Here is a 26,925-nt window from a genome sequence, read left to right on the forward strand (position 1 = left end):
AATCTTCATGTGTGGGTGTGTGTACGTGTGTAAGTACACAAGATTTACGATATAAGTTGCACCCTGGAATTTTCGGACAGAACATATTATGCAGAAAGTGAACAAGTGAAGTTGATGTGTTGTCGGAAACAGGAAAAATGTGCAAGTGTGCAAGAGTGACTTTGACCAGTGTCAAAATCGTGATGGCTAGACGACTGGTTTTGATGGCAGGTCTTGTGGGGTAAAACACTGGTTATGATTGAAAGGTGTATATATATATAGAATAGAACTATCCCACGCTTATTATACACTTTAATGAAACGATGGAATATTTTGTTTTAATAACATTTTAAAATGCACTGACGCAAATTGGATCCGGAATTGAATATATGGTACGTCTTGGTGCCAGATCTACCAACAGGAAATTTCACATGAAATGTGTCTTTAGTGTTGATGGTCCATAATGAAGGTTTTTGAACTTAAACTTCTTGAGCCTTATCTCTTCTTCTTGCTCTCCTTTTTTAGCTTCTGTCGAATCTGCTGTACAGGTGCTTTTGGCTTCTTGCTCTGTTCAGTTTTTGTGTCTGATGGTTCTGCAGTCTCTTCCTAGGAGTGTAACACTTGTTAGAGTTGGTATCCCACATTAGCTAGTGCAAAATATATTAGCCTGGTTTCAAATGAACAGAATAGAGACTGAACTGATAAACAGAATGCAAATATTTTGCTATTACATGGCAAGAGACTATGATAGTGCACATATTATTCTCATGTACATATTGTATGCGCCAACGTTACCTGTTCATAGCTCTTGGATGTGGGTATAATTATTGCCAAGATGCAGACAAGTTGAAAAATGGCTCCAAGAAAGAGGCCATAGCGCAAGAGACTTTCAAAGAAGGTGGGTTCCGGAACTTCTGGTGGTGAGAGATCCAAGTCTCCAGACATTGTCTGTGGATAGGTAAACGATATAAGCAAAAAAATAAAAAATAAAAAAAAAACATGAATATGCCTGCCTCTCTAAAACACTCGGGGATGGCGTTAGCCACGTAGCTAAATAGCTAGCTGGATGGCTAAACGCAAAAGTACGCTGTACAGAATGACAGCATTAAAATAGTTTTTTTTAATAAAATCGACGTATCACTTACACTTACAATGCAAAAACCTCAAACTCGTCGCTATGAGTTTAAACTCAATAGAACTAGGCTGCTAGTCCGGTCCTTTGGTTCACTATTTCTGTAGAGTTAACCTGAACACACTGAGTTCTCTAAAGGAAATTACACACCGCCACCTACTGTGTAGGGGCATAAACGAGCCAGGCATTTAGGCGCGGTCTGTAAGCGTTTGAAGTGATAGTTTTCGATGTTTTCAAATCGTATTTACAATGAAATAATGACCCTGAAGGTAAAGTGCGAACTGTCAGCGTTAATCAGAGTGCATGCGTCGTGTGAACCATCTAGAATGAATTATAGACAGCTCAAATCTTAGACAGCAAAATAAACTGGTCTGTTAAGCAGCAACAAACAAGCAAACAAAACCCACCACAGAAGACCACAGTAGAGAATGACCAAATAATCCAGTTCCAAATAAAAATGGTTGTACAGATCAAGAACATTGTATGGCCACAGATGTATCAAAGAATAACTGGTATGACCTCAGAGTTTACCTGTAGAACAGAAAGGCCTGAATACATAAGTACAAAAAATACAAAACTACCTGTGTAGTTCAGGTAAAATCTTATGGAGAGATCAGATAAAGGTTAACCTGTACCACTGTGATGGAAAGTGGACTGGTGGAATGGCCATGTAAAGCTGCCATAGGTGAGGCACTGGCTCACTAATCTTTATTAATGGTACAACTGTAGAGATCAAGAGCCCCTTAATTACTCAGATCCAAGCAAATGCCTTCACACTCACTTCACTGTGCTTCACCTTGAGACAGGCCAGTGACCCTTAAAATCCTGCAAAAGCAGCTATGTTTTCAAAAGCAACTTTGATGTTTCTTTTTGGATAAGGTAGCATTTAGATATGCTACTCTATATTAAACATAGAAATGCAGTTGAGAGCTGACACACCACTCCACACAAAGATATTTAAAACACCATTTATTTTTATCTGATTAGCTAAGCAATAACCAACTGATGAATCTGCATGTAGACCTTTTTAATGATTGGCATCTCTGGATGTATGGATATTAATGGTTTACATTATGACTATAAGCTACAGGAGTAGCAAAGGTCTATATTCCACTGGAAAATGTGTTCCTCTTTAAGAGAAGTAAAAGCATGCCAAAGCATCCACAGAAGGAATCACTGATACACCCCTACACGAGACAAAAAATGGGAGGAGGGTTGAGCAGTTCTTTGGAAAAAGTGTCTACGTGGTGCTTGTGGTGAGCCGAGTGCAGAGGACGAGCACATTAGACCAGGTTAGTAAGCAAGACTGCTGACAGTATTGCATCAGTAAAGTCTCTATGGTTCATACAGGTCCAAAAGAAAGTGGAGTTAAACATTTCAACAAGAAAAGGGGCCAATCATTTGGCATCCACAGTGTCCCAGGGAAGACTGGGATTTGTTGTCTGTTAAGTTCGACAGGGGGGGTGTTATAGAACCCCTGCAGCTTTTAAATTATGGTCACAGAAGAAATGTGAAGACATTTTTAGTATTAATCCTATTGCAAGGTAGGTAGGCTACAACAGACAGAAATGGAATTCCACACAGTAGCATGGACGTGCAAGACAGCTCAAAAGAACTGAAAAAGCACATCACCAAACCACTGGACTAGAGAACCTAGCGATGACTTCAAACTGCCGGACACAAGGTATTCAAGATGAAAAAGAGCTCAAAAACAACAGGATGTTTGCCCTTTCAACTGGGCTTTTTATGATGCAAGCCCAATTCCAAAGGCATAACCCAGGAGAGGTTTCATTCTTGTGCCATATGGTAAAGAAACAAACAAAAGATCTTCACAGTAGGATATTCACAGCATTTTTGCACAATCACAGACATTACATTGTCCTCATTTCAAACATTAAAAGACCCACACATAACAGTACAACTAACAGGTGATTTTTTAAAAAAAATAGGGAAACACATATAATCCCACGTTATTTTATATATCAGGCTTTTAATACAACATCCTTATTTTGAATTTTGAATTGATAATGATTCTTTTGGAAACATGATGGTACATAAACCTTTCATTTCTTTCTGCCACCTGGAAAACCATATTTAAAAAAGCTAACCTTATAAATAAAATAAACACTTATTCTGTTTTTCAATTTTACACACACACACACACACACACACACACACACACAAAAACAAACATACACACACACACACACACACACCAATACAGATGTGCATTGCATAATAAAATCAAGCCACTGTTACTTGTGGATATCTTGAACTGTAATTAATTATATTTTTCAAGTATATGCACTGATTAATGTGAAATGCCAAATCAATTAATTTCAATTAATTCAATTAATCAAATAATTGATTATACTGATATAAATGTGGAGGTAGCCTATTAATAACATCCTAATAAATTACTTTTGTTGTGTTTTGTTAGTTTAAAGAAATAAACTCTCACACTGCCTTTGAACAGGCACTTATGTTTATGTCTGAAATTTATCAACTTCGATTTTGTTTAATCAAAAAGCTGTGCAATGAGTCTGTAAGTATATAACGGAAGTGATTTTATACTGGGATAATGGAATTTTTGTGGAATAGGGCCCACATATGGCTTCTGACTGACTATGCTTTCCTTATTTTTCATATACAGAGATTGCCCAAAACATGTCACAAGGCCTGAACAAATACACAAACATTAACATGTAAATATAAATATTGACTAGACAAAGTTGACATAAAGAAAACACAATAAGCACAAGAATAAACAAATCAATTACAAATGAAACCACAAATATGTGATTTAACTGAGTAGCACATAATTTGCACACAGCTCCTAGTAGCACTTCTAAGACCCAGGCAAAATAAAAGTAACCGGAAAGGCTTTATGTCTATAGCTCTAGATTTACATTCAGTCCTACACCCATTCTGGGAAGTTTAATAAAATGTGCAGTCAGTGCATATTTCCTCTACATTTTATTATCAAAATGACAAATGCCACACACATTCACAATATAATAATGCTCTATCTTCAAAACATGCTTCTATGTACATCAAGTTATAGATACATGCTGTAGTAACAAAGTTGATCAATGCGTATCTACAAAGCAAAGTTAGAGGAAATCAAGGGAGGGGGAGTGCACACCAATGGCTAGAGTGAATTGTTGCCTATTGCCTTGATTTGTTCTTATAACATAAGGAGATGGGACTCTGATTATCACTTCTCCAGTGAACTGTGCCCTTTACCATTAGACCTGCATTATTACTTTGGCATTTCAAAGAGTAATGTTATGTTACTGCATGGAATTTTGAGTACGCACGTTTGTTTCAAACAAACAATGCAGTAACTAACCAATGAGCCTTAACATGTATAAGGTACATACACCAATTTAGGTGTATGTAAATGTAAATGTAAATGTAAATGGACAATATATTGATTCTCATAAAGCATTCTTCAGTATAGTGTAAATGGTATCTGATAATGAGAGAGGCATGAGAGTCCCCATTTGGCACATCAGTGTAATCACTATTGTCTCTTTTTAAACCCTTGCATAAGACTCTGACAAATATAGGTTTGTAGGATATGTTTCAATTTTAAGAATAAGGTAATGCTATACTATTACTAACTCTTCTTACTGATTACCCCATTTTTCAACAGTTGATAAACTGTATATACAGAGGCATAAAAATCCCTTATCAAAATCATATCTATGATTCTTCATTTACCTTAACATCCGAAATACAGATTCAAAACTTAGATTTATCTAAAACAAGTCTCAAGTTTTAATTCTAATTCAGCAGCCCAAAATGTTTTCATTCAACATTGTAAACAATTTCATCACAGAATATGACATTTTCGGTAGCTTAACCTGGGACTCTTAATGGAATACATGAACCCTGATAACTGACCTAATGTGAAACAGTGTATACATGAGGTGATATTTAATCAAGCATATTTTCCTGTGTGAAAAAATGCAAATTCTGACCCATTGCTGACACCTTCCCAAACTACTGACCTGGCTGGTTTCAGGTAGTCAATTTTGTAGTACCTTCTTATTCTTTATAGATGCCCCTTTTCATACCTCATTCCTTACTTACATTCAATAGCAATTTTTTTATTGAATCAGATTGGATTGTTGTTGTCAAATGACCAGAGGCTGTACGTGTCATGCATAATGATACTCTATCAGTGTTATGGAGGCTGTATGCCTTCATCAAGTGCAAATGTCATTCTGCCGCAAGAGCATGGGATGACAATCTGAAAACTGCTTTAGGACAAAAAATGTCTTCTTCTTCAACCATCTCTTCATGCTTCTATTCGGTGTACACTACATGGTGAAAAGGTGATGGACAGAGAGGGAGTTTTCACATTCAGCAATGGCTGTTTACTTCAAGTATATTATTTTGGATACGTTGTGATTATCTTGAGTAGACATGGTGGCGCGTGGGATGTCGGAAGGTCTCATGCAGCAGTGAATTGGGCGGACGGATTGCAGAGCGATGAGGTTACTTCTTGGCGAAGAGGCTGGCCAGCGTGGCGTCTATGTCCTCTTCCTCTTTGAGGGTATGCCACTGGGCAATGGGACGGCGTGGGTTGGCCAGCATGTCAGACCAGTGCTTCAGCTCCGTGCCCGTGCCCTTGCTGCCGATGAAGATCTTCCCGATGGCGTCGTTCTTGCCGATCTTGTCATAGTCGAAGACAGTGACCACCACAAGGATTTTCTAGAGTGCAAAACAAAGAGAGCCTTAAAAATAAGCCAAGAATGCCAGCGTATGTGCCAATTAAAACAGTTTACAAACCTAAGGATAAAATATGAATAGGGAAAGGAAACCTTTTGGCTATGTATAGAATCACTTTACCAGAAGTCCCTAACCCAATTTCTTTTTTTACAACACAGAATTCTTCAATGAGCAACCACTCTTCAGCAGAGTGTTGTCACTCTTCCTTTGTGACTTGACATATATACTTTGGGGGCAGGACCAGAACAAAAATGTGGATATGGTTCTCAAGGACAAGACAGCACTGCAAAGATTACTTTCCAAAAAATTATGTGGTGAAGTAATGATTTTTATATGCTATGTGTTACGGTCTCTGTTATGGTCTGTGTTACGGAGAGTTATAGTGAAACACAGGACAATGTGTGGTAACAGCGTGCCTGCATCTGTTCCAGTGGGATCTCAAAGCTGAAGGACTCATTGTAGTATGGGTTCAGTGTGTTTTTCTTCACTGTTGTCTTCTTCTTCTTCAGCCGCTTGCCATTCTGCAATAGCTGAATCTTCACATATGGATCTGCAAAGAAGGTCAGCCAAAACAACTACTGACTAATCCAGTATGCATTATTCACTATTAAAAAGTGACAGTAAAGTATATTTGCATACAATACCTCAGGAAAATGGTAACTAAATATAAATTGAAGAAATTTAGTGACAGTTTACTTCAGCATATTATTTCACCTTCAAGTAGAAAGTTTTTCAAAAGTACTGAAGTTCAATTATGAAATATTATTGAGTTCCCGAAATCCTTTCAGATTTCAGATTACTGATTATGGCTTAATCAGATAAGAAGTAATCTGTAACAGAGGAATGTGTTTAACCTTTCCATTTCTGATTAGGCACTTCTTTTATGATACGATGGCTATGTTTTTTAAAATTATTTATTTATTTTTTTACGACTAATGATTACTCAGCTTGTGTCCTAGCATTAGGTGACAGATGAAAGACTCATGAGCTACTTCTCCAAATACCCCTTAGTTTTGCTCACCAGACAGCCCACCCACATCCATTTTCTTCAGGTTCTTGGCCTCCAGGATGCAGACAGTCAGTTTGCCAGCAGTGGGCACATAACGCAGCGAGATGCAGATGTCTCCCAGCTTCTCTGGCTATAGGGACCAAACCCACACATACAGTGTGTGAGGAGAGCAGGATTCAGAGACTCACTGCAGCTCAAATGGACGTTAGATATTAAAAGATGGAACATGATTAGCAATAAAAAAAAATCTAGGCTTCTTTCTGATACATTTCATAGTATTTCCTATATACATATTATATACAAAGAAAGTCTTATGTTGATTCACAAGATCAGGCAATTCACCTCTTCCTTCTCAGCACTCTCTAGGTCTTTCCACTCCTCAATGGGCTGTCCCAGGTCCACGGTGTTCATGGGTAGCTTGAGTTCACCAATGATGTCATGCTTGGAGAAACGATCGTAGTCGTACACAGACATGACCAGGGTCTTCCCTCCCAGCTCCTGATAGGGGACCTAAAGTGGAAGGTGGCCATGGAAAAATCACTAAACAAATGTTTTTAAGTCATGTCATTTATGTAAAAAGGTCAGTAAGATCCTCATAATAGCGCAAGAAACAGAGAAAACCCCTGTACAAATATAGAGGTTAACAGGTAAACCAGAGAGATGCAGATATCTTCCAGTCCACTGGTTTTTCCAACTATAATTCCTTTGCATTCATGTTAACATTTAGGTGCATACCTTGGATCACTAACAACATGTGACCATTCTACTCCCCTCCACCATGACTTTCTTTTTTTGAGTTAGGATTTAACGACATACCACAACCATAAAGATAAATTATTCAGTTGTAATAAATTAGTTATGCACCTTGTTCTATAATATATAACACAATCTTAGACAAGTGTTAGACAAGTGATAAACTAACTAAATGCTATTTTTTTTACTTTCTGGCAGTTGCAGTTTGAAGAACAGTTTGTGTTAGACCAAGAGGATGGGCAGGAAGAGGCCAGACAACGGAGGGTGCGCTCCAGGTCCTGGTTAACTCTCTCGATCTGGCTGTTGGATTGGGCATGGAAGCCAGAGGACAGGACAAGCTGGCTTCTGCCCCCAAAACAACCGACAAAAGGCCCCCCAGAACCGGCTGGTGAATTGAGACCCGTGGTCTGACACGATGTCGCTAGACAGTTCATGAATACGGACAACTTGAGTAAGTAATAGTTTAGCTGTCTCTTTCGCAGATGGCAGTTTTGGCAGTGCAACGAAGTAGCCGGCCTTGGAGAACCTATTGACAACCACCAAAATCACAGTGTTGCTCCTTGATTGGGGCAGCCCCGTGATAAATTCGCATGACAGATGAGACCAAGGGCACGAAGGGACAGCCAGTGGGTGCAACAGACCAGTGGGCCTTGTCCTGGGGTCTTTGCAGTGAGCGCAGATGCGACAGGAGTTCACAAACGCTTGGACGTCAGGTTCCATGCATGGCCACCAAAACCACTGACAGAGAAACTCAAGCATCCATGTGACTCCTGGGTGTGCTGAAAAGGGGGATGCATGTCCCCACTCAAGGACCTGAGCTCTAACTGCCTTAGATACATACAGCCATCCCGGTGGGTCCGGTTCAGCCACGAGAGCCTGACGTACTGCCTTCTCAACCACGATGCAGGCCCTTGGGATAACGGTCAAGGGCAGAGCAGAAGGCAGCGAGCAAACCGGGCAAAGAACAATCCCCATCTGGCCTGGCGCGGATTAAGTCGCTTGGCCTGCTGTATGTAGGCCAAGTTCTTGTGGTCCATCCAGACCAGGAAGGGGTGTTTTACCCCTCCAGCCAGTGTCTCCACTCCTCGAGCACAAGCTTGACCACCAGTAATTCGCGGTCACCCACATCGTAGTTCCGTTCTGCTGAGGACAGACGCCAAGAGAAATAGGCACAGGGATGCAGTTTTTTGTCCTCTCCTGATTGCTGGGACAGAACTGCACCAACACCCAGCTCAGATGCATCCACCTCAACAATAAATTGAAGTTCTGCATTGGGGAGCCGAAGAATAGGAGCCATGATTAGACGGCGCTTTAGTTCTTCGAATGCCTGATGGGCTTTGGTGGACCAGCAGAACCAACCAGACGCTTTCCTGGTCAACGCAGTCAATGGGGCTGCAACCATGCTAAAGTTCTTCAAGAACCTGTGGTAGAAGTTCATGAAGCCCAGGAAGCATTGGACCGGACACACCGAGGTGGGTCTGGGCCAGCTCTTCACAGCCCGAACCTTGGCTGGGTCCATGCATAACGTGTTATGGGAGACAATAAATCCCAAAAAGGAAATGGTTTGTGCATGGAGCGTGGACTTCTCCAGCTTGACTAAGAGGTGGTTCTCGAGTAGGAGCTGAAGGACCCGCCTAACATGGGTAACATGTTTGTCTACCGTTTGGCTGTAGGTCAAGTAGACAAACACGTACCTGCCAAGGGCTTCCCTTAATACCTCATTGATGTACCGTTGGAAGACGGCAAGTGTGTTCATCAGCCCAAACGGCATGACGAGGTATTCATAGTGCCCAGAGGGGGTGATGAACGTCGCCATCCACTCGTCTCCCTCCTGGATTCTCACCAAGTTGTAGGATCTGTGCAGGTCCAGTTTAGTGAAAACGGAGGCCTGCTGTAGTGTCTCGAATACTGAGGTCATGAGGGGCAATGGGGCGGTCCTTGATGGATAGTTTGTTAAGTCTATACAGGGTCGTAGCCCACCATCTTTCTTCCTGGCAAAGAAGAAACCCGCGCCAGCCGGGGTAGACGGCCGGATGAACCCTAGGGCCAAGGACTCTTGGATATACTCGTCCTTTGCCTGACGTCCAGGCCCTGAAAGGGAGAACAGGCGACCTCTAGGGGGACTGGAGCCCAGGAGGAGGTTTATGGCCATGTCATATGGCTGGTGGGGAGGCAATAGTTGGGCGTTCTGTTTGCTAAATGCGTCCCCGAGGTCCCAGTATTCCTGGGGGACTCAAGACAGGTCCGGACCGCCGGGACCATGACCAGACCCAGACCGAGGCTTGAGTAGCTGGAAACAGGAGCTCCGACATGACAAACCCCAAGACAGCACTGACCGGGTCAGCCAGACCACATGGGGATTATGTCACTGAAGCCAGGGGTACCCCAAATTCAGTTGCAAGTCAGGAGCATGGATAATATACGGCGCAATCTGTTCAGTGTGTGGGCTGACTCGCAATGTGATTGGACGAGTCTGATAGCGAACAACCCTGGCTCAAGGGACTGACCATCAATGGCGGCAATCCAGTGGGACCAGCTAACTTGTTGGCTAACCCAGCATCGAGAAAGTTGCCCGCCACTCCTGAGTCCACGAATGCCTGGAAATGTGTTTCAGACGTTCCCCAAGCAATTGTGGTACTTAAGAACAACCCCTGAGCTCAGGGAGGACTGGTTGAGTCTGTCAGAGTCCTTTCCCTGGAGCTCAGGGCAAGCTGGGCGGAGATGACCCGAGTTTCTGCAGTACAGACACCTCCCCTTCCTCATCCGAGCATTTCATTCACTCTGGGAAAGGCGAGTGTGTCCTAGCTGCATTGGCTGGGATCCAGACTCCTGCTTGTCATGTGCATGAACAGGACTAAGGGTGCAAGGGGCTCCCCGAGAGCCTCGACTGATCCCTGGTCCCCGTGTTCTGCGCCTTCGCCGCACGCGATTGTCAATACGCAAGACCATATTGATCAGGTTGTCGAGAGAGGCGGGAGTATCACGATGGATCAGTTCATCTTTGAGGTCCTTGCTGAGGCCCTGGTGGAAAGCAGCTGTGGGGTTCCATCCAATCTCGTCCGCCACAGTGCAGAACTAAATCACATAATCAGCCACAGCGCCTCTCCCCTGATATATATTAAGGAGACGGGAAATAGTCTCCCCTCCAATGACTGGAATTCTGCTGCAGTGGAACATACATCAGTTTGGTGCTCCCAGACCAGGGTGGCCCATGCCAGAGCATGCCCAGTGAGAAGGGAGATGATGTATGCCACCTTTGCTCACTCTGTGGGGAACCAAGATGTGTGCTGCTTGAAAGCCAGTGAGCATTGAATGAGGAACCATCCACAACCTCCTGCCTCACCAGCATAGCACTCAAGAGCAGGGAGCAATGGCTCTGAATGTGAGGTGGGCAGGATTTGGGCTGGCTCTGCTGCTACCGCAGCCCCAGCTGCCTCCTGACTAGGGGCAGCCAGAGGCACTGGTGTTCATGTCAGGAGGTCTGTCAGGTCCTGCAACTGAGAGGTGATCTGTTGCAGGGCCTGCTCATGTCAAGCAACAGTCACCCCCTGATTAGTCAGAACCACCTTTACCTGTTCCAGATCTAACTGTTGAGCTGGGTCTTTTTGTAAAGTGGGCTTGAACCCAGGTCAGCTAGGTGACGACACCAATAGCCTACTGGGTGAGCAACCATGCTCTAACAACACTGGGACCATGCGCAGAACAGTTAGATCTTGGATCAGGTAAAACAAAAGGAAAAAAACTAAACACCATGCCAGGCGTGGAAAAAGGGTGAACAAAGGACGCCACGGGAAGAAATGGCAACCCCAATGACTGGGGAAAACCAAACCAAAACTTCCCAAACAAAATCAGAAAACAGGGAGGAACTTGAATGGCTAAGGAAAGCCTCAGGAAAATTGGAAAAGATGTGTGAAAACACAAACACACTCACAGACAAGAAGTGAGGTGTAGTATGAGGGCTCACAGACCTCAAGATCTAAAGTTACCAGCTAGGCACTTGGCTCAAAACTTTAGTAAAACCCCAACACTTATTGACTGGGTCACTGGGCTTTTATAAGGCCTAACCCAGCTGTTGGGTGTTAAGCCTGATTAGTGGTGTGATTGACTCGAGGCTTCCCTCTGCTGGCCGAAGGAGGCCTTGGCCTGGTGACAACCCTTACAATAGAACTCATAGGCATTTAAGCATCTGTGTCTCACCTTTGCACTTATCTGTTTAACTGCATGATAAGCCTGTTCTTTCACCTCTTTTTTTCTTTGCTGAGCAATAAATGCACTGCCAATGACCCTTACAGCTAACCTTTACATTGATGAGACCATGCTTGGTGCTTCGACTTTGTTTTGTGGTTCGATCACGGTGCACAGCACAATCCCAAAGAAGGCAATGATAATTGACTTTGGCATTATTCTCCTTCAAATCAATGACAGATCAGATCAATGCCATCTAAAACACACATGAGACAGAAACATCACCCCCCCATCATGAAAAATGGCATGTATCTTCCACACCAGATGCTTGAATCTCAAAATGCCAGTCCTTGGAAAAAGCTTCAAGAACACCGAATAATTTGGCTGGACCAAATTGAGAGTTTTGAGAGAGAGTTTTCAAATTTGTGACCTGCCTTGGGCACTTTCAACCTTAACACGTGGTGGATAACACCCAGACATGCTGAAGCATATTCTGATTCTTCTTCTAATCTTTAGGCAAAGAAACATTCTCAGAACCCCAAAACCAAGGACTGTAACTGATAGTGTTTGCAGCTGAGCCCACCAATGAATCATTAGTGAAGGTAAGTCAAGGAAGATTAATGTGCTGCCTTGTGCCTACTGCTATAAAACAAAGATGTCTTCCCTCTGTGTTCTGTTCCCTTCCTAGCAATCTCTTTCTATCCTCTCTTCCTTGTTCTCCCATTCTTTCTCTTCCTTTCATTCATGAATGCAGCGTTGAAATGCAGCTGTTCTACCATGGAATGCACAGTCCCAGTTTTTCACCTTGTAAGACATGCAGGTTTAGAATGTGGGGGATTTGTTTCGTTACTAGATCGCTTCTCTGGAAGCTCTACGAACGAGCTCTATGAACGATCACCAGGGTCTACTCAGTTGTTCATAGACCTTATTAGTGACTAAGAGAAATAAACGTTCTTTAGCCAAAGAAATCATTATGCCAGCAGAGTTAACAACTCAGACAAGCAGATGGAACAATACCTTTTGTTAAAATTCACAAGAACACAAACAAGCAAACAAAAAAAGTTAAATATGAAGTGTTAATATTTATGCTTAGTATAACCATCAGACATTATCTGATGATTCATGCTTACTCTGACAGCTTGTTTGTCAGCACAATATTAGACAATTAGTAGGCCAGGACCTTGAGGTTTAAACAACAATCTCATCTCAGCAGAACGTCTTATTTTTAAACCATATTCATACACAGAAGCAGCGAATTCCTTAGGCTCATTTTAACTGAGATCGTTTTCAAATGATACCACATAACATTTGAGTGACATTTACATTGTCTGAAAAATTTGCACCTAATTTAAACACTTAGCAAATAAACAAGTTTTAAAACATTGTTTCTGGTCTATGCTGTAGAATGTTCAGAACCATGGACAGTGTTCCACATGCCAAATCCATTACACTGCACCGTGATATAATGTGTCATGGAAGCACAATCATACAAAGCTTTGCAAAGCTACCCATGGAGTAGTTTTACCAGTTTAATTAGAAGAACATACATGGACATTTGACTTGACGTTGCAGTCCATGTAAGTGAAGTCCATATAAGCAATGAGCAATGCCCTTATGTTAACCCTAACTCATAATTGTAAGTTGCTTTGGATAAAAGTGTCAGCTAAATGCCGTAAGTGTATGCATGCCCACTTTAAAGCTTATAGTCTGTAATGGGGCCTTTATATTAACATATATTCTCTGAAAAAAAGATATTTTTTGTTAACTTACCTATACAAATATTTGAAAATTCGAAAACAATTTAAAAATAACTTACCTTGAAGACAAAGGTTTCATTGAATACTGGATTCAGTGTCTTTTTGTGCACTTTGGTGTCAAACTTTTTCTTTTTGTCAGGGAGCAGAAAGACTTTGACATAAGGGTCAGAAGTTCCTCCTGAGTCCATGGAAATCAGGTCAGCACACTGCAAGATGCCCACTGTCAACTGGGAGAAGGATTGGTAGAAAGAAAGAAAGAAAGAAAGAAAGAAAGAAAGAAAGAAAGAAAGAAAGAAAGAAAGAAAGAAAGGGATAGAAGGAAAAAGTCAGTATGCATTTTATAGTCTGGGAATGATGAATAGCATAACATTGAAATGCCTTTAGTAGGTAGGTATCAGATATGTTATATGGACAAAATATCGAACATACCCAGGTATGCTTATTAAAAAGACAGCTGGAATGCTAATAAAATGGATGTGTTAGTTTAAGTAAAATCTAACAAAATGTCTACAGCAAAGCTTCAGCTTCTCTTTATGAACTTCTGTTTGAATAGAAATTCAAGCTTAATTAGTGTATTTTGAAGAAAAAAGAAACTAAAAGACACAAAAATGTTGCATACTTATTAAGCATGAAAACACAAAGAAAAGGAATAACAGTTTGTTTGCACCTTGTTGTCCTGGAAGTCATAATCCAGAGAGTACTGCAGTTTCCCCAGCTTCTCCTGCTCTTTTTCCTCTTCCTCTTTCTCCTCCTCCGTCAAACCTGTCTCCCCATCGTCATCATCATCGTCCTGTTGTTTCTGGTGGAGGAAAACATGTGTGAATGCCATTGGTAGGGGATTTCTGTGACGAGGACATGGTCATTTCCTGTCTGCAGCATGCCACAAGCTCAGGACATCCTGTTAGGCTCCCGGTGCAAAAGAGTGGAGGTGTACTCCTCTCTGGCCCCACCTACCCATTTGCCTGTTATAGCAGCCTCTTACCGATGCAGTCATTCAAGGCTGGAAGTTGCAAATGACTTGAGCTTGCAATTTCTTTTGGTGACACTTTTTCACTGTAATCTCATGGGTGTTTAGTGTGGACTCTTGAGGCCTGAAGGTGTTGGCATTCTAATCAATGCTCTGACTTCAACATCAAAGAAATATTTCAAGCAGAAATGCTACTAATGCTATTACAAATTGAAAACTAATCGGGGTGATTTAGGTTGATGGCATTTGTATGATATGAAGGGCTTTCACCCATTTTAAACACTCTTGGCATATTAATGTATATATTTAATTAGTACCATAAATATTTAAAATATATAATCCATATAAATTGTTATCTAAGAATACACATTTATTTGATAACAATACAGAAATATACATATTTCACTCTCATATGTATTGTGAAACATTATTATGCTTTCAAAATTAAGGTCTTATAAATGACTTTGATGTAATTTAGTGCTGGCTGGCCACATTCCCATCAGCACTATCCAGTTCATGCTGTTCAGCAGTCCTCATGGGATTAATGAGTGAGAAAGCTTTAACGAATAGTAGATTCCTTTGTGCTATTTCTGGTCTTAGAATTGCTGATGTGTGTTTTCTTTCTTTTTCTTCCCTTTTTTTCTAAAGTGCTTTTAATAGTATTTACACTGGCGAAGGAAAAAGAGCTGAATCATGTTTTGGCACTTTCACTGTGTTTCCCTGTATGTTAAATTTACAGTGCTGGCTGGCCAGGTACTAAATCTGCAATTACTTGAGATCAATATTCCTCACTAATTTATCAAAAGGCGGGGCTGAACCAGTGATGTAATTATATTTTCCTGTGTTGATTTAATCAAGCCGGATCAGCCTCTAGACAGGAAAACAAGAAAACAGGGTCCCATTTCCCAAAATCATCATAGTGATCATCATACTCACTCTACTATTTATGCATCATCTTTGTTTTACAATGTTTTTGGGAAACCCAGCCCAGATTGGTGGTAATTTGATATCAGAAAAATTATTTGCTTCGTCAAATGTCTCATCATAAGAGCACTGATCTAGGATGATTTTTTTGTGCAGAGTTCAGTTAAAACAACAGAAGATAATTATGGTTTGAGAAGCAAAATAACTTTAGGACTTGGTGTGAAATGGCTTACTTAGCAGGTTCTCTTGATCAAATATCCCCATATTCCATTTTTTATTTTTTATTTTATTTTGATTTTATTTTGTTTGAATCCTAATCTTAATCTGAAGGAAAGTGTGCTGTTAGGTTCTAAAAGGACTGCACTGCTTGGGCCTTGCTGTTGAAGGGTGTTCCTAGCATAGTGCCACCAAAAAACTGTCAGCCTCAAGTCCATTCCCGATAATCTCCCTATAGAAGCAAATTAAAGGGCACAGCGTAGAATATGCTAAAAATCCTCCAATTCTGTAAAGTCTTCATCCCCTTTTATGCTATCTATAAAAGAAAAGTCCCCAGTCTGTTATTCTGAGGTGTTATATTCTGAGGTCTATTATTCTGAGGTGTGTAATTCTGAGGTTATTCTAAGATTTTTCCCCATAAAAAGGCTATGCCCTTTAACACATGCATCCACTGTGAGTCTTATGGGTTGCCTTTGAATTAAAACCTGTATTAAAGTATTAGTGAGTTAATTATTCCATTCGCATCTCATTACAGTGTTGGTCGTTAGCCTTTTGTTTTGTCCATCTGCATTGTAACTTTCCTGTGTTTTTTTTCTTCCCATTTTGCTTTCTTGTTGAGCAACAACAGCAAAATGTTTTTAAAAAATAAGGAAGTTACAATGGCCATTCTGCCAAACCCTGCCCGCGGGTCATGTGCTTGCACTCAGCGGCCCAAGAGCTGAACTGTTTGTCCGTTCACCTACCGTCACACCCGCCGCCCACGAGCACCAAGAAACGCAGTGCACACACATAAGACAAAAAGCAGAGGGGAAGAGAGCAGAGAGAGAGAGAGAGAGGGAAAGAGAGAGGGAGAGATTGAACTCAAGAAGCACACTGGGAAGAGAATGAGAGACAGCAAAGAGAGCTGTCAACAGCACTCTGAGAAAAGACACACTACAAAAAAGAACTGGAGCTATGTTCTGGATGATCATCTAGCTGTGAGATTTAACTGAGATTAGGCTGTGAGATTAACTATTAATAACATGTGGGGAATTTGTGTTCACTACATCTAATCCTAGAAGTTCTTTGCATTCACAATGCCAGGACTGCTTGGCTGTCTTTTCTGCCCTGTCAGTAATTAGCATGTCTTTTCTTATCAGAGAAAACAAACGACTTACAAAACTCACATTACTCACAAGCACATGAAATAAAATTACGTAAAACAAAAAGACTGGATGGACTCTCTTTTTTCACACACGTCTGTTCTCACTTGCTGATGACTCAGCAGTATGTTCCAATGCTGGCAAAGTCACAAAACTGTAAGGAACTTCTGCTTTGGCAGTGCACCACTGCCCATGAACACTTCAATAAAGGCCTCAGGCATGAGCAGGTCATGTTGTACATCACTATTATACAGCAGTTTCATGGTCTTCGTGGCCCAGCCCCTCAGATCCCCCAGTGCCCTTACGTACATCTCCACCTTGCATGTTCTTCATGTTGAAGCCGTCCTTGCCCTTCTTGCCTTTCTTGTTCTTCTTCTTCTTGCAGCAGCACTTCTTGATGATGCAGAAGCAGCAGGTGACAATGAGGAGGGCGGCCACCACAGCAATAGCAATCAGGGCCCAGGGAGGCACTGCAGCATGGATGGAGAGGGGAGACAAAGGCAGAGGTATGGGCAGGCAGAGGTAGGGGGAAGCAGAGTTAGAGGTAGAGGTAGACAGAGGCAGATGTAGGGGGAGGCAGAGGTTGACAGAGGCAGAGGTAGGGGCAGAGGAAGACAGTGGTAGAGGTAGACAATTCTTGGCTTCCATATTTATAAGGTCTTACTAGGTACAAATAGCAAAGAGAACAAAAAAACATAGCCTGGGTGTTATGACAATAGGATCAAAAACAATCTTCTTTCAGAACAGTGAGACAGAATGCATCTTAAGATGTCTGACTGATTTTCCTATTACTTGTCTTCTTTTGTAGCCAATTGAGTCAGCTAAGCACGGAAAGTCCAAGTGGCAGAACATAAGAACATGCATGGTTCATAACATCTCAACCCAGCAACCCAAGCAAGAGCACATCTTGATGGGACTCACATGGGATTGTCTCGATCTCATTGAGGAACTTGCTCTTGATCTTCTCAAAGAGGTCATCCATGGACGATCCTCCTGACTCCGTGGAGTTGTCCGCTGTCGTGGAGAGGGCGGTGGTGGGAGCCATTGTCAGAGAGCTAGTGGGGTGGGTGGCGCCCAGGCCTGTGGGTTCCGGACCCACTATGGCCTCTGGCTTTTTCTTGAACAGGTTCCACTTCATGGTCTGCAGCTAGGCACTCAATGTCCCTGCAGGAGCACACAAACACTAAGAGTGATGCTACAAGCATGAGGAAACACCACCACGGGCACCTGTAAAATGCAATGGGGACCTGAATCTGTGTGGTATACTGATACAACTCCTCTGTCCATACTGTTAAAGAGAGGAGAGGTGCACAGCTGGGAAGTAGATATTAATATTACAAGAAGCCTACCCCCAGACAATCAATAATATAGCTAGCTTGGGCAAGAGGAAACGCACATGCTTAAAGCTTGCAGTGGTGACAGGTTTGGGTGAAGGCTTTTTTCAATGCATGGCTTTGCATATAAACAATAGGAGCTGAAATAAAGGCACAGCATCAGAGCTTCAGGGCTACCACAAGATGCCATGCAAGACAAATGACACTGCAGAACAGCACAGAACAGACTGCACCTCTCCCACAACTAACCAGATAGCTATTCATCCTAGAAGGAGGGGAGAGCAAAGTAATAAGTGTTTGCCTGGTTTGCCTCCACATATTTTAACTTAGTGTTAGAAAGCAGTGGTAGCTCAGTGGTTAAAGTAATTGACTTGTAATTGGAAGGTTGCTGATTTAATCACCATCGTTGCCACTGTTGGGCCCCTGAGCAAACCCCTAATCCTCAAGTTGTATTCTGTCATAATTGTCAGTTGTTTTGGATAAAAGTGTCAGCTAAATGATAAATGTTCATCCAGTATGCATCATACTGGTTATGTGCAAATTGTTAACCTGATATTTGTCATATTTTTTCTTTTATTATTAAAATAATAACTATATATTGGCTTCAGAGAGGAGCTGTCAGCAAAGTAGATGCATGATGCCAGGTTCACTAGGATCTTCAGCGGTAATTGCGCTCACTATAATGAGAGAGCTAAAATATTCATGTCCTGATATATGGCATGAGAAATGCCTTTACAGGTTACCTCTGTGAATAATTTCTGCACATATACAGTTTATTTCTTTGACCAGATTGAATAGACATCTTTTTATGCAACATCAGTCGCTCAAGTAATGCATGGTACCAGCCAACAATGCTTGGCTTTCTTCCCCACTGAGCAAATCAGTTCCACCTAATCATTACGCAGACTCTTATAAAGACAGACATTTAATGAAAAAGAAGAGGAAAAAAATCTGAAAGTAGCAGGCTGGCAGCAGAGCTTGCACAAATGAAATGAGGGTGTTATTACTGCCAAGCTAATGGCAAAATCCTGATGAGCTGCCCTTTCCGTTAGCTTTAGAGGGGACTGCTTTAATAAGATTTATTGATTACTTGAAAGGGACACAGGCCCAAATTATGCAATATCAAACATGGCCAGTGAGTCCATGTTTAGGCATATATGCAATATGTCCCATGTGCATGCTGGCTTTCAGTCACAATGAAACCAGCTAAAAAAATGATAAAAAGAATGAGAAAACACAAAATACAGATGTTTTAGGTTAAAACTCTATCACAAGAATATTAGATGATATTGATATTGATTCATTCAACCACAATCAAGTGTGAGAGAGAGAGTTAACAAAGACCTTCCAATCAACTTAACAATGATACCATTTTTAGGCACATTTCATAATGTTCCACCCAAAAATCAAAACCACTCAGTTGCAAAGTTTAGCTCTCCCTCCAATAGTATAAAAAGAATCTTTACCATTGTAGTTCAAACTCTTCAATATTAATCAGATTCTTGCAAAGCCCAAACTAAAAATGACTCTAGCTTTTACCAGAGCTACAAACAATGGCAACATTTCCTGACCAGATCTATTTCTTGTTTGTGTCTCCTTCAGTTAAATTGCAAGTTTTGTTTGTCCATAATACCCTGTAGAGAGGGGTGTAGGGGACTGGTTGCATGTCAGGCATATATTTCAGGTGTTTTTCTTAGTGACAACTGAAGCTCTTTATTGGCTATTGAACTGCACAGTTTTTTGTGCTCTTAGTATTCCAGGTTGTGGCTTAGAAACAAAAAACATTCTTTACACAAAAGTAATAACAACCAATAACCACCAGACGCACAAAAAGATATTTTTAAAATTATATTGTATTTGCAATGATTGCTATTGGTTATGATATTGTGTTGATATTGTTTGTGACGGTACTGTGAACTTGAGACCCTGCTTCACAACAGTATATATACTACATTAGGACTGAACAGTTTCATAGCTTCTGCTCTACCAAGTTTTCATAAGACTCTCACCCATTATCAGTCACCATGCACTTTCCAACAGTCTAATGTTTGTGCCCAAAACATGCAAAACTTTTAGTACGACTTTTGAATGTTACATTCAGGTTAGTGATGTCAGCATTAGGTACACTGAGGACCTTACCGATTTTCTTGGCCCATTATCTGTCTCCTTGTCTCTGCTGTTGGAGGTTTCACCTCCTGAGTTAGACTGACATTTGCTCACTGGCTGATGTATTGATTGACAAAGTCTCATCCTGGTAGCCATTCCAGTAGCACTTAGAATATGATGAGCCTGATCTTTTCACTCTCACAACCAGACAAACACACTTTCATTAGAGTGCTTCATTCAACTGGATTTGTCATATGTAAAGTGCTTTGGACAGATCAGTCTTTTGGGTTCCATCCATTGCCTTTCAAGGAAAAAAAAATGGGGCTACAAACGATGGACAGTGAGCAGACGTAATATTAGCAAAAATTAATTCTTGCTTGATTCCATAAGCTGATTCAACTGTCTGTTGAACAATGTGATGAGTATCTCTCTGAAGAAGGCTGCACGCGAAAGATGATGATGGTCTCTCAGCAGACTGTGAAGGGGGAGTGGAGCTTTCACTTGGTTTCTGACTCTCCCTTAGTGAGACAGAGAGAAGGAGAAGCAATCTGTCTGAGTTTAGGAGACAGCCAATTTTGCAGTCTGGCTGAATGAGCAATACATTTGGACAAAATAGGCCTTGCAAGTCTTAACCCTGAGTTCTGTAGAGAAGATCACACACTTCACATGAATCATGACAGACATGATCATGATAGAATCATTTGGGCCTGTGACTTCTTTTTTTTTTACCAAAATACTAATCACGACAATTCAGACATATGTCCAATCTTTAATAAAAGCTATGTTCCTCTAGTAGAGTAAACGCTTATGTGATATATTGTAGATAATGTAATTTGTTTTTTGTCCATGCCTTTTGGCAGTAACAAATGGCTAATTGGATGAAGTGAGGCCCCACCATCCCCTAAGACTATAACTGTGCTCGGAGCAAGATTGAGATTACGGTGAACAAGATTACCCTGCTTTGTGACAACAAAAGGGAGGAGAAGATAACAAACCAAAGTCAGTAACAATGACAGTTGTCTAAGATTCTCCACTGCCTGCAGCTCAAGTTGCAAAAACCAAAGCAGAATAACACCAAGACTGCAAAACCTATGCTTGCATGCAGCCTACACATTTACCCCAGAAGTACTAGGGGACAAACTGGAAGAGGACTGCTAAATCCTGGGAACAACTGTGGCATCGCCCACACAGCATATGGCTTTTAGAAATAAATTATTGCTTAGATGTTTGGAATCCTCCCATGCAGGGATTTTCAGCTCCATGCATTGCACGTCACTATTTTCTCTTCCGCAAATATCTGACTCGGCTCGTAAGTCACCCCGATGGGCTGAATATATGGTTTAACACAAGGCAAACACCAAGCAGTGTACAGTCAGTGGGTGGTCTTGAAGAACAAAAAGTTTCAGGTCCACTGTTGCCAAAAGTAAGAAATACAAACTTTCAACAGGTATAGATTTTGCAAACAAATGCAGAGAAAACTGCAAAGCTGCAGAGAAGATACACTGTGAATGTAGGTAGCTCATAAAGCTGGAAACACTGCTCCTTCAAAGTCCCACGAGTTCTGTTCTGCTCAAAATGCCCTGAAGCAAACACATGGCATAGCAGGAACAGATTACTGGCAGGGCACAATTACAGGCTATTTAAGTTTGTGCATGCCTGTAGAAGATGATCTCCTAGAACCCTGCCCTTACAAAAATGTTACATGCCAAAAAAAAATAGGCTATTTGTTCTTTTTAGACTTTTTAGAATGTTCATGACATATTGTAGTATATATTTATACATTTTTAATAAAAAAAAAGGGCCTGTTCTACTATTTCTGTGATGTTCACTAATATGGGTACACAGAGATCTAGAAGCTCACATAAGCTAACCCACATGAGCAGCAAATGAAATAAATCTATATCCTCTTAAAATAGTGCTTAAATAAATATGGCTGCTTGGATAATAGTGTGCAGATTTCAACATGGTGGCCATAATATTAGTTATATACAGCAATTAGCCATTAAAACCACCTGCCTATTATTGTGTATGTCTCCCTCATCCCCTTCCAGATACTCTCTAGACACGGACTCCACAAGACCTCTGAAGGTGCCCTGTGGTATCTGACATCAAGACATTAGCAGCAGATTCTTTAAATCCTGTATGTTGTGAGGTAGGGCCTCCATGGATCAGATTTGTTTTTCCAGCACATCCCACAGATGCTCAATCGGATTGAGACATAGCTCCATACACAGCAAGCTGTGATGCACTGTGCATTCTGACAACTTTTTATTATAGCCAGCATTAACTTGTGGTTTGTGCTATAGCAGCTCCTGTGGTATTGGACCAGACAAGCTAAGCTTTGCTCCCCACGTGGAACAATGAGCCTTGGTGCCCATGACCTTGTCACTGGTTCACCAGTTGTCCTTCCTTGGACATTTTTTGCAAGGTACTAACCCGCTTTGGAGATGCTCTGACCCAGCTGTCTAACCATCACAATTTGGCCCTTGACAGATTTATTCAGGTCCTTACCCCTACCCATTTTTCCTGCTTCCAACACATCAACTTCAAGAACTGACTCTTCACTTCAAGAACAGACTCTTCACTTGCAACCTAATATATCCGACCGCTTGACATTGCAATGCGATAATCAATATTCACTTTACCTCTCAGTGGTTTTAATGCTGTAGCTTGGTGTATATTGGCATAGAGAAAGTGGTTAGTTTTCTAGGGGTTAAAAAAAAAAGTATGTAACACGAATGCTATTGGACATAAATTTTACACCTCATGTTTCCATATAAGCTCTATGAAGAATTAGATATTATTTATAACAGACCTCTTTTCCAATTTGTTTGGTACTGAGCTTAATTGCTTTTTTTCATTATATTATTTATTAACATCATTCTCATGTGATACATACTTCGTTGTTTCAATTTTACGTTACTGTTTGTGATGAAATCATGATGAAGTCATGTCATACTTTTCCATGGATAACATGTAAATATATTGTTAATGTATATACATATTTTGTATGTTTTTTTTCTAATGTGACTATAGGCTGTGACATTACAACCCTATAGATGTGTTTCTCTCACATGGATGTTTTGCCTGATAAATATAGTATAGGTTAAAATGTTGCAATAATGCTTGAATAAATACAGTGTGGATAATGTAGTGTGTGGACATTTATCATTTTTCTACTGCATTTTTATGCCCTGCCCTTGTGGCAAATTCTGGATGGATGTACCTTACTTTATCTCTGCATATTGCAATATATATTCATATGGGTGAAAGTGGCAGTCACAGTGGGGCCACCCCCTGAAGTCCCTAGCCCAGATATCTATACTCTATTATGATACAGAGACCTGATGTAAATCGCTATTGCAAAGCAATCTGTATTCCAAAAAAGCAACATTCTTGTCAGTATCAGAGAGACTATGCCAGCCATTCTAAGTGAAGATAGAATAGATCTTTCAGCTGCATCCTTGTGGAGAAGCCCCAACAACACACATAAACTACAGCATCGTTGTGAGAACACACATCATCTACAGCATCATGGAGAGAACGCACATCATCTACAGCATCATGGAGAGAACACATGTCATCTACAGCATCATGTGGAGTACATATGTCATCTACAGCATCATGCAGAGAACATACATCATCTACAGCATAATGGAGAGAACACGTCATCTACAGCATCATAGAGAGAACACACATCATCTACAGCATCATGGAGAGAACACACATCATCTACAGTGTCATAGAGAGAACACACATCATATACAGCATCATGGAGACAACACACGTCATCTACAGCATCATGGATATGACACACATTATCTACAGTGTCATAGAGAGAACACACATCATCTACAGCATCATGGAGAGAACACATCATTTACAGCATCATGGAGAGAACACACATCATCTACAGTGTCATAGAGAGAACACACATCATATACAGCATCATGGAGACAACACACATCATCTACAGCATTGAGAGATTGTCCTGTTTTTTCCTTTTCAGTGGTACTATGCAAAAGTCAAGATAAAGAAGCCTAGATAACTTTGTTAAATAGCTTTGTGTGGGGTAGAGCAGGCCATTCAGTGTGGGAAATACCATTCTAGTTTATGGTGAAATCTCAGGGGGCTTGTCATGGCTAGATCTTGGCATAGAAGTGCAAGTAAAGGCATTTTGGCGAAAGCTGACAAGTCCTATTATACAATTTGTAAATTAGACAAGAGCAATTATTAATTCTTAAGTATTGATGAGTGACTAAAGGAAAGTTTGAAAAACACCTGACATCACTGTCCTTGGTGTCGTGTCAAAGGCCATAATCTCTAATCATGTACCCTATCCAGGCAGAACAGTTCATTCTGTCAATTCTGTGATGCTTCTTCATTCTTCATAAACATATGGTAAGATTTACCTCTGCCTAACTTTTGATTTGACGGAACTGCAATTGTTCTACTAGGTGTAAAAAAACCTGCTTCATGATAATATGTTCAGCAAGTACATCCTTAATACGCCGTCATACATCCTCTGGAATGGAGATATTTATTTGGTCATTTGGCAAATGTGTGCCTATGCAGGGTAACTTCTAAATGGAATGACCTATCAAAGCTATTGAAGAGTCATACCAGTAAGTCAACATGCACAAAATACCACTACGTTTGGAAGGTCTACTGGGTGCTTGCTTGTCCTTGTCTGACACTAAAGCAATCATGGATGCAATCAAATTATAGCACCACCTTAACCCAGAGCAACACCTTCCGGACAGAACATCTCGGTCATCAAGTAAACATCATTTCTGCATCTGTGTCCTACAATACAGCATGCATCGTTTCAATGAATAGATAGTGACAATGTATTGGCATAAAGTGTTCATAGCAGATTAAGTCATGAAACATTTTACTGTCACTAATACAGATCCCATGTGCATCCATATCCAAAAAGGATGAATGAAGAAATATTATTAAATATAGCCAGTATAATAGTTTTACACTCTGCAATGGGACCTGCAGGCACTAAACTCAAATTCCAGTGGACTAATTATTAAAGATTTGGCCCTGTGGATACATTAGTAAATGGCTTAATTAATTATGGTCATTTTAATTGCTACAGCACCTGTTCTAATAGGCTTGCCAATCTTCACTGAGGCAATGAGGTAAGCCTTGAACTAAATAGTGACCGATTTTACATGCCCAAGTTTCCAAACCTTCAACCCAATATTGTTCCAAAATGAACTCTTTGAAATCTCAAAAGCTAATACAATAGTAACTCTGTAAGTATGCCAGAACTGACACAGAAAAGCTCAGAGTTCGGGGGGGGGGGGGGTTGGGAGAGAGAGAGAGAGGGAGAGAGAGAAGGGAAACCCCTTACCAGGCAATAGATCTGTCCTCCAGTTCTGAGCCACCCATTCAAAATGAGTGGTGGTCCTAAAGCCTCAGTGGTGAGGTAGCATTCCCCATTGACTCTCCCACCAGAGCAAACTGCAGTGCCCCTCACTTCCCTCCACTGCAGCAAAGCTCAGTGACACACAAACATGCACGCACACACCCGCAGTAGCCCCCATCACACACACCCCTCCATCTTTCAACACCCTCACGGTTTCACACACCTTGCACACCCAATCGCTCTCTCTATCTCTCTATCTCTCTGTCTCTCTCTCTCTCTCTGTCTCTCTATCTCTCTATCTCTCTGTCTCTCTCTCTCTTTCTCTCTCTCTCTCTCTCTCTCTCTCTCTCTCTCTCTCTCTCTCTCTCTCTCTCTCTCTCTCACACACACATCTCATTAAAGATGCTGCTCACATGGTACTGCATGCAGTAAGCTACGCCCTGGATGGTTACTAGAGGACAATCTCAAATGAACAATATGTAAAATCCTCCCCCCTTAGGGGTTATACTGTTTTAATCATTCTAAAGGGAGATATGAGAGAGAGAGAGAGAGAGAGAGAGAGAGAGAGAGAGAACATGGGCACTGACCAAAACAGAAAAGGGAAGATGCCTTTTCAGAAGAAACTGCAGTCTATTTAGTCATTCTGAACAGGGTCACATGATTTCAGTGTCAATTTTGAGGAGGCAAACAAAACAGAGTAACTTATAGTATCTGTGAACACACACCTAAAAATAAAGGGAGTAGAGTAAATGGACCTTGTAATTAAAATGTATTGTGATATATAGACTTTCATGCAATATAGAGCCATTAGGAAAAACAAAGGTGAAAGTCTTCCAAAATGCTTCTACTTGAGAGATGATATTTTTGGAGCATAGGATGACAAGTGTATGTTGCCTCTGATGGTTGTCTTAAATATCACATCACAAGTCTACGCCAGATGTTGTTAGACTGTCCAGGTGGTGCAGATAACTTGAATCTCCTTATCATTTTAATGTGGTTTCAGGCATGCCTTAGGCACATAAAAAAGTAACCAAGCCCCCTTAGAAAAAGTGCCTTCTGTTTGATTCTAAAGCAAAAGTTACACTCAACCTGCAGAGCACAATTTAATTTTACCCCTCAACAATGATAAAAAAAAAATGAGTTATGAAGCAGTCTAATTCATCTCAGTCAATTATACAGAATAGGAGAATTTATCCATGCCAAAAAATCAATGTTCCATAGTTCAGGAAAAGGAATTACAAAGTAAAAGTACCATTATAATTCTGATTTATTCCATTAATGCAATACAGTAAATATTTTTA

General features: G+C 41.0%; 2 protein-coding genes across 4 annotated transcripts in view; both read right to left on the bottom strand.

Annotated features, from left to right (window-relative positions):
* Positions 1 to 274: 274 nt before the first annotated feature.
* manbal (mannosidase beta like) lies at positions 275 to 1,248 on the bottom strand. 2 transcript variants are annotated; one of them, XM_027000696.2, is made up of 3 exons: positions 1,131 to 1,248; positions 775 to 927; positions 275 to 585 (listed from the first exon to the last, which is right to left on the bottom strand). In XM_027000696.2, exons 2-3 carry the CDS (start codon positions 922 to 924, stop codon positions 475 to 477), a joined length of 261 nt encoding a protein of 86 aa, XP_026856497.1. In that variant the 5' UTR covers positions 925 to 927; positions 1,131 to 1,248; the 3' UTR covers positions 275 to 474. The 2 variants fall into 2 exon arrangements, with proteins under 2 accessions (XP_026856497.1, XP_026856496.1); XM_027000695.2 differs by having other exon boundaries at positions 1,125 to 1,248.
* Positions 1,249 to 2,065: 817 nt separating this feature from the next.
* Positions 2,066 to 26,925, bottom strand: part of LOC113571661 (synaptotagmin-2) — a 39,919-nt gene continuing 15,059 nt past the window's right edge. Inside the window, exons 2-9 of one of the 2 annotated variants that reach the window (XM_027000733.2) lie at positions 17,726 to 17,968; positions 17,114 to 17,274; positions 14,223 to 14,345; positions 13,615 to 13,782; positions 7,203 to 7,370; positions 6,873 to 6,990; positions 6,268 to 6,401; positions 2,066 to 5,833 (exon numbers count right to left, since the gene is read on the bottom strand). In XM_027000733.2, coding sequence (XP_026856534.1) covers positions 5,618 to 5,833; positions 6,268 to 6,401; positions 6,873 to 6,990; positions 7,203 to 7,370; positions 13,615 to 13,782; positions 14,223 to 14,345; positions 17,114 to 17,274; positions 17,726 to 17,942 — 1,305 coding nt within the window. In that variant the 5' untranslated portion in view covers positions 17,943 to 17,968 and the 3' untranslated portion in view covers positions 2,066 to 5,617. Of the gene's footprint in view, positions 5,834 to 6,267; positions 6,402 to 6,872; positions 6,991 to 7,202; positions 7,371 to 13,614; positions 13,783 to 14,222; positions 14,355 to 17,113; positions 17,275 to 17,725; positions 17,969 to 26,925 lie in introns of both variants that reach the window. The other variant, XM_027000732.2, reaches the window with a different exon arrangement.

The sequence above is a fragment of the Electrophorus electricus genome, chromosome 3 (genome assembly GCF_013358815.1).
Source record: "Electrophorus electricus isolate fEleEle1 chromosome 3, fEleEle1.pri, whole genome shotgun sequence".
NCBI classification, from domain to species: Eukaryota; Metazoa; Chordata; class Actinopteri; order Gymnotiformes; family Gymnotidae; genus Electrophorus; species Electrophorus electricus.

Bases quoted from the DNA above. Each gene is read 5' to 3' on its own strand.
- manbal (XM_027000696.2), bottom strand. From the start codon at position 924: ATGTCTGGAGACTTGGATCTCTCACCACCAGAAGTTCCGGAACCCACC. The intron at 586-774 runs GTAACGTTGGCG...TTACACTCCTAG, and splicing joins CATCCAAGAGCTATGAACAG to GAAGAGACTGCAGAACCATC.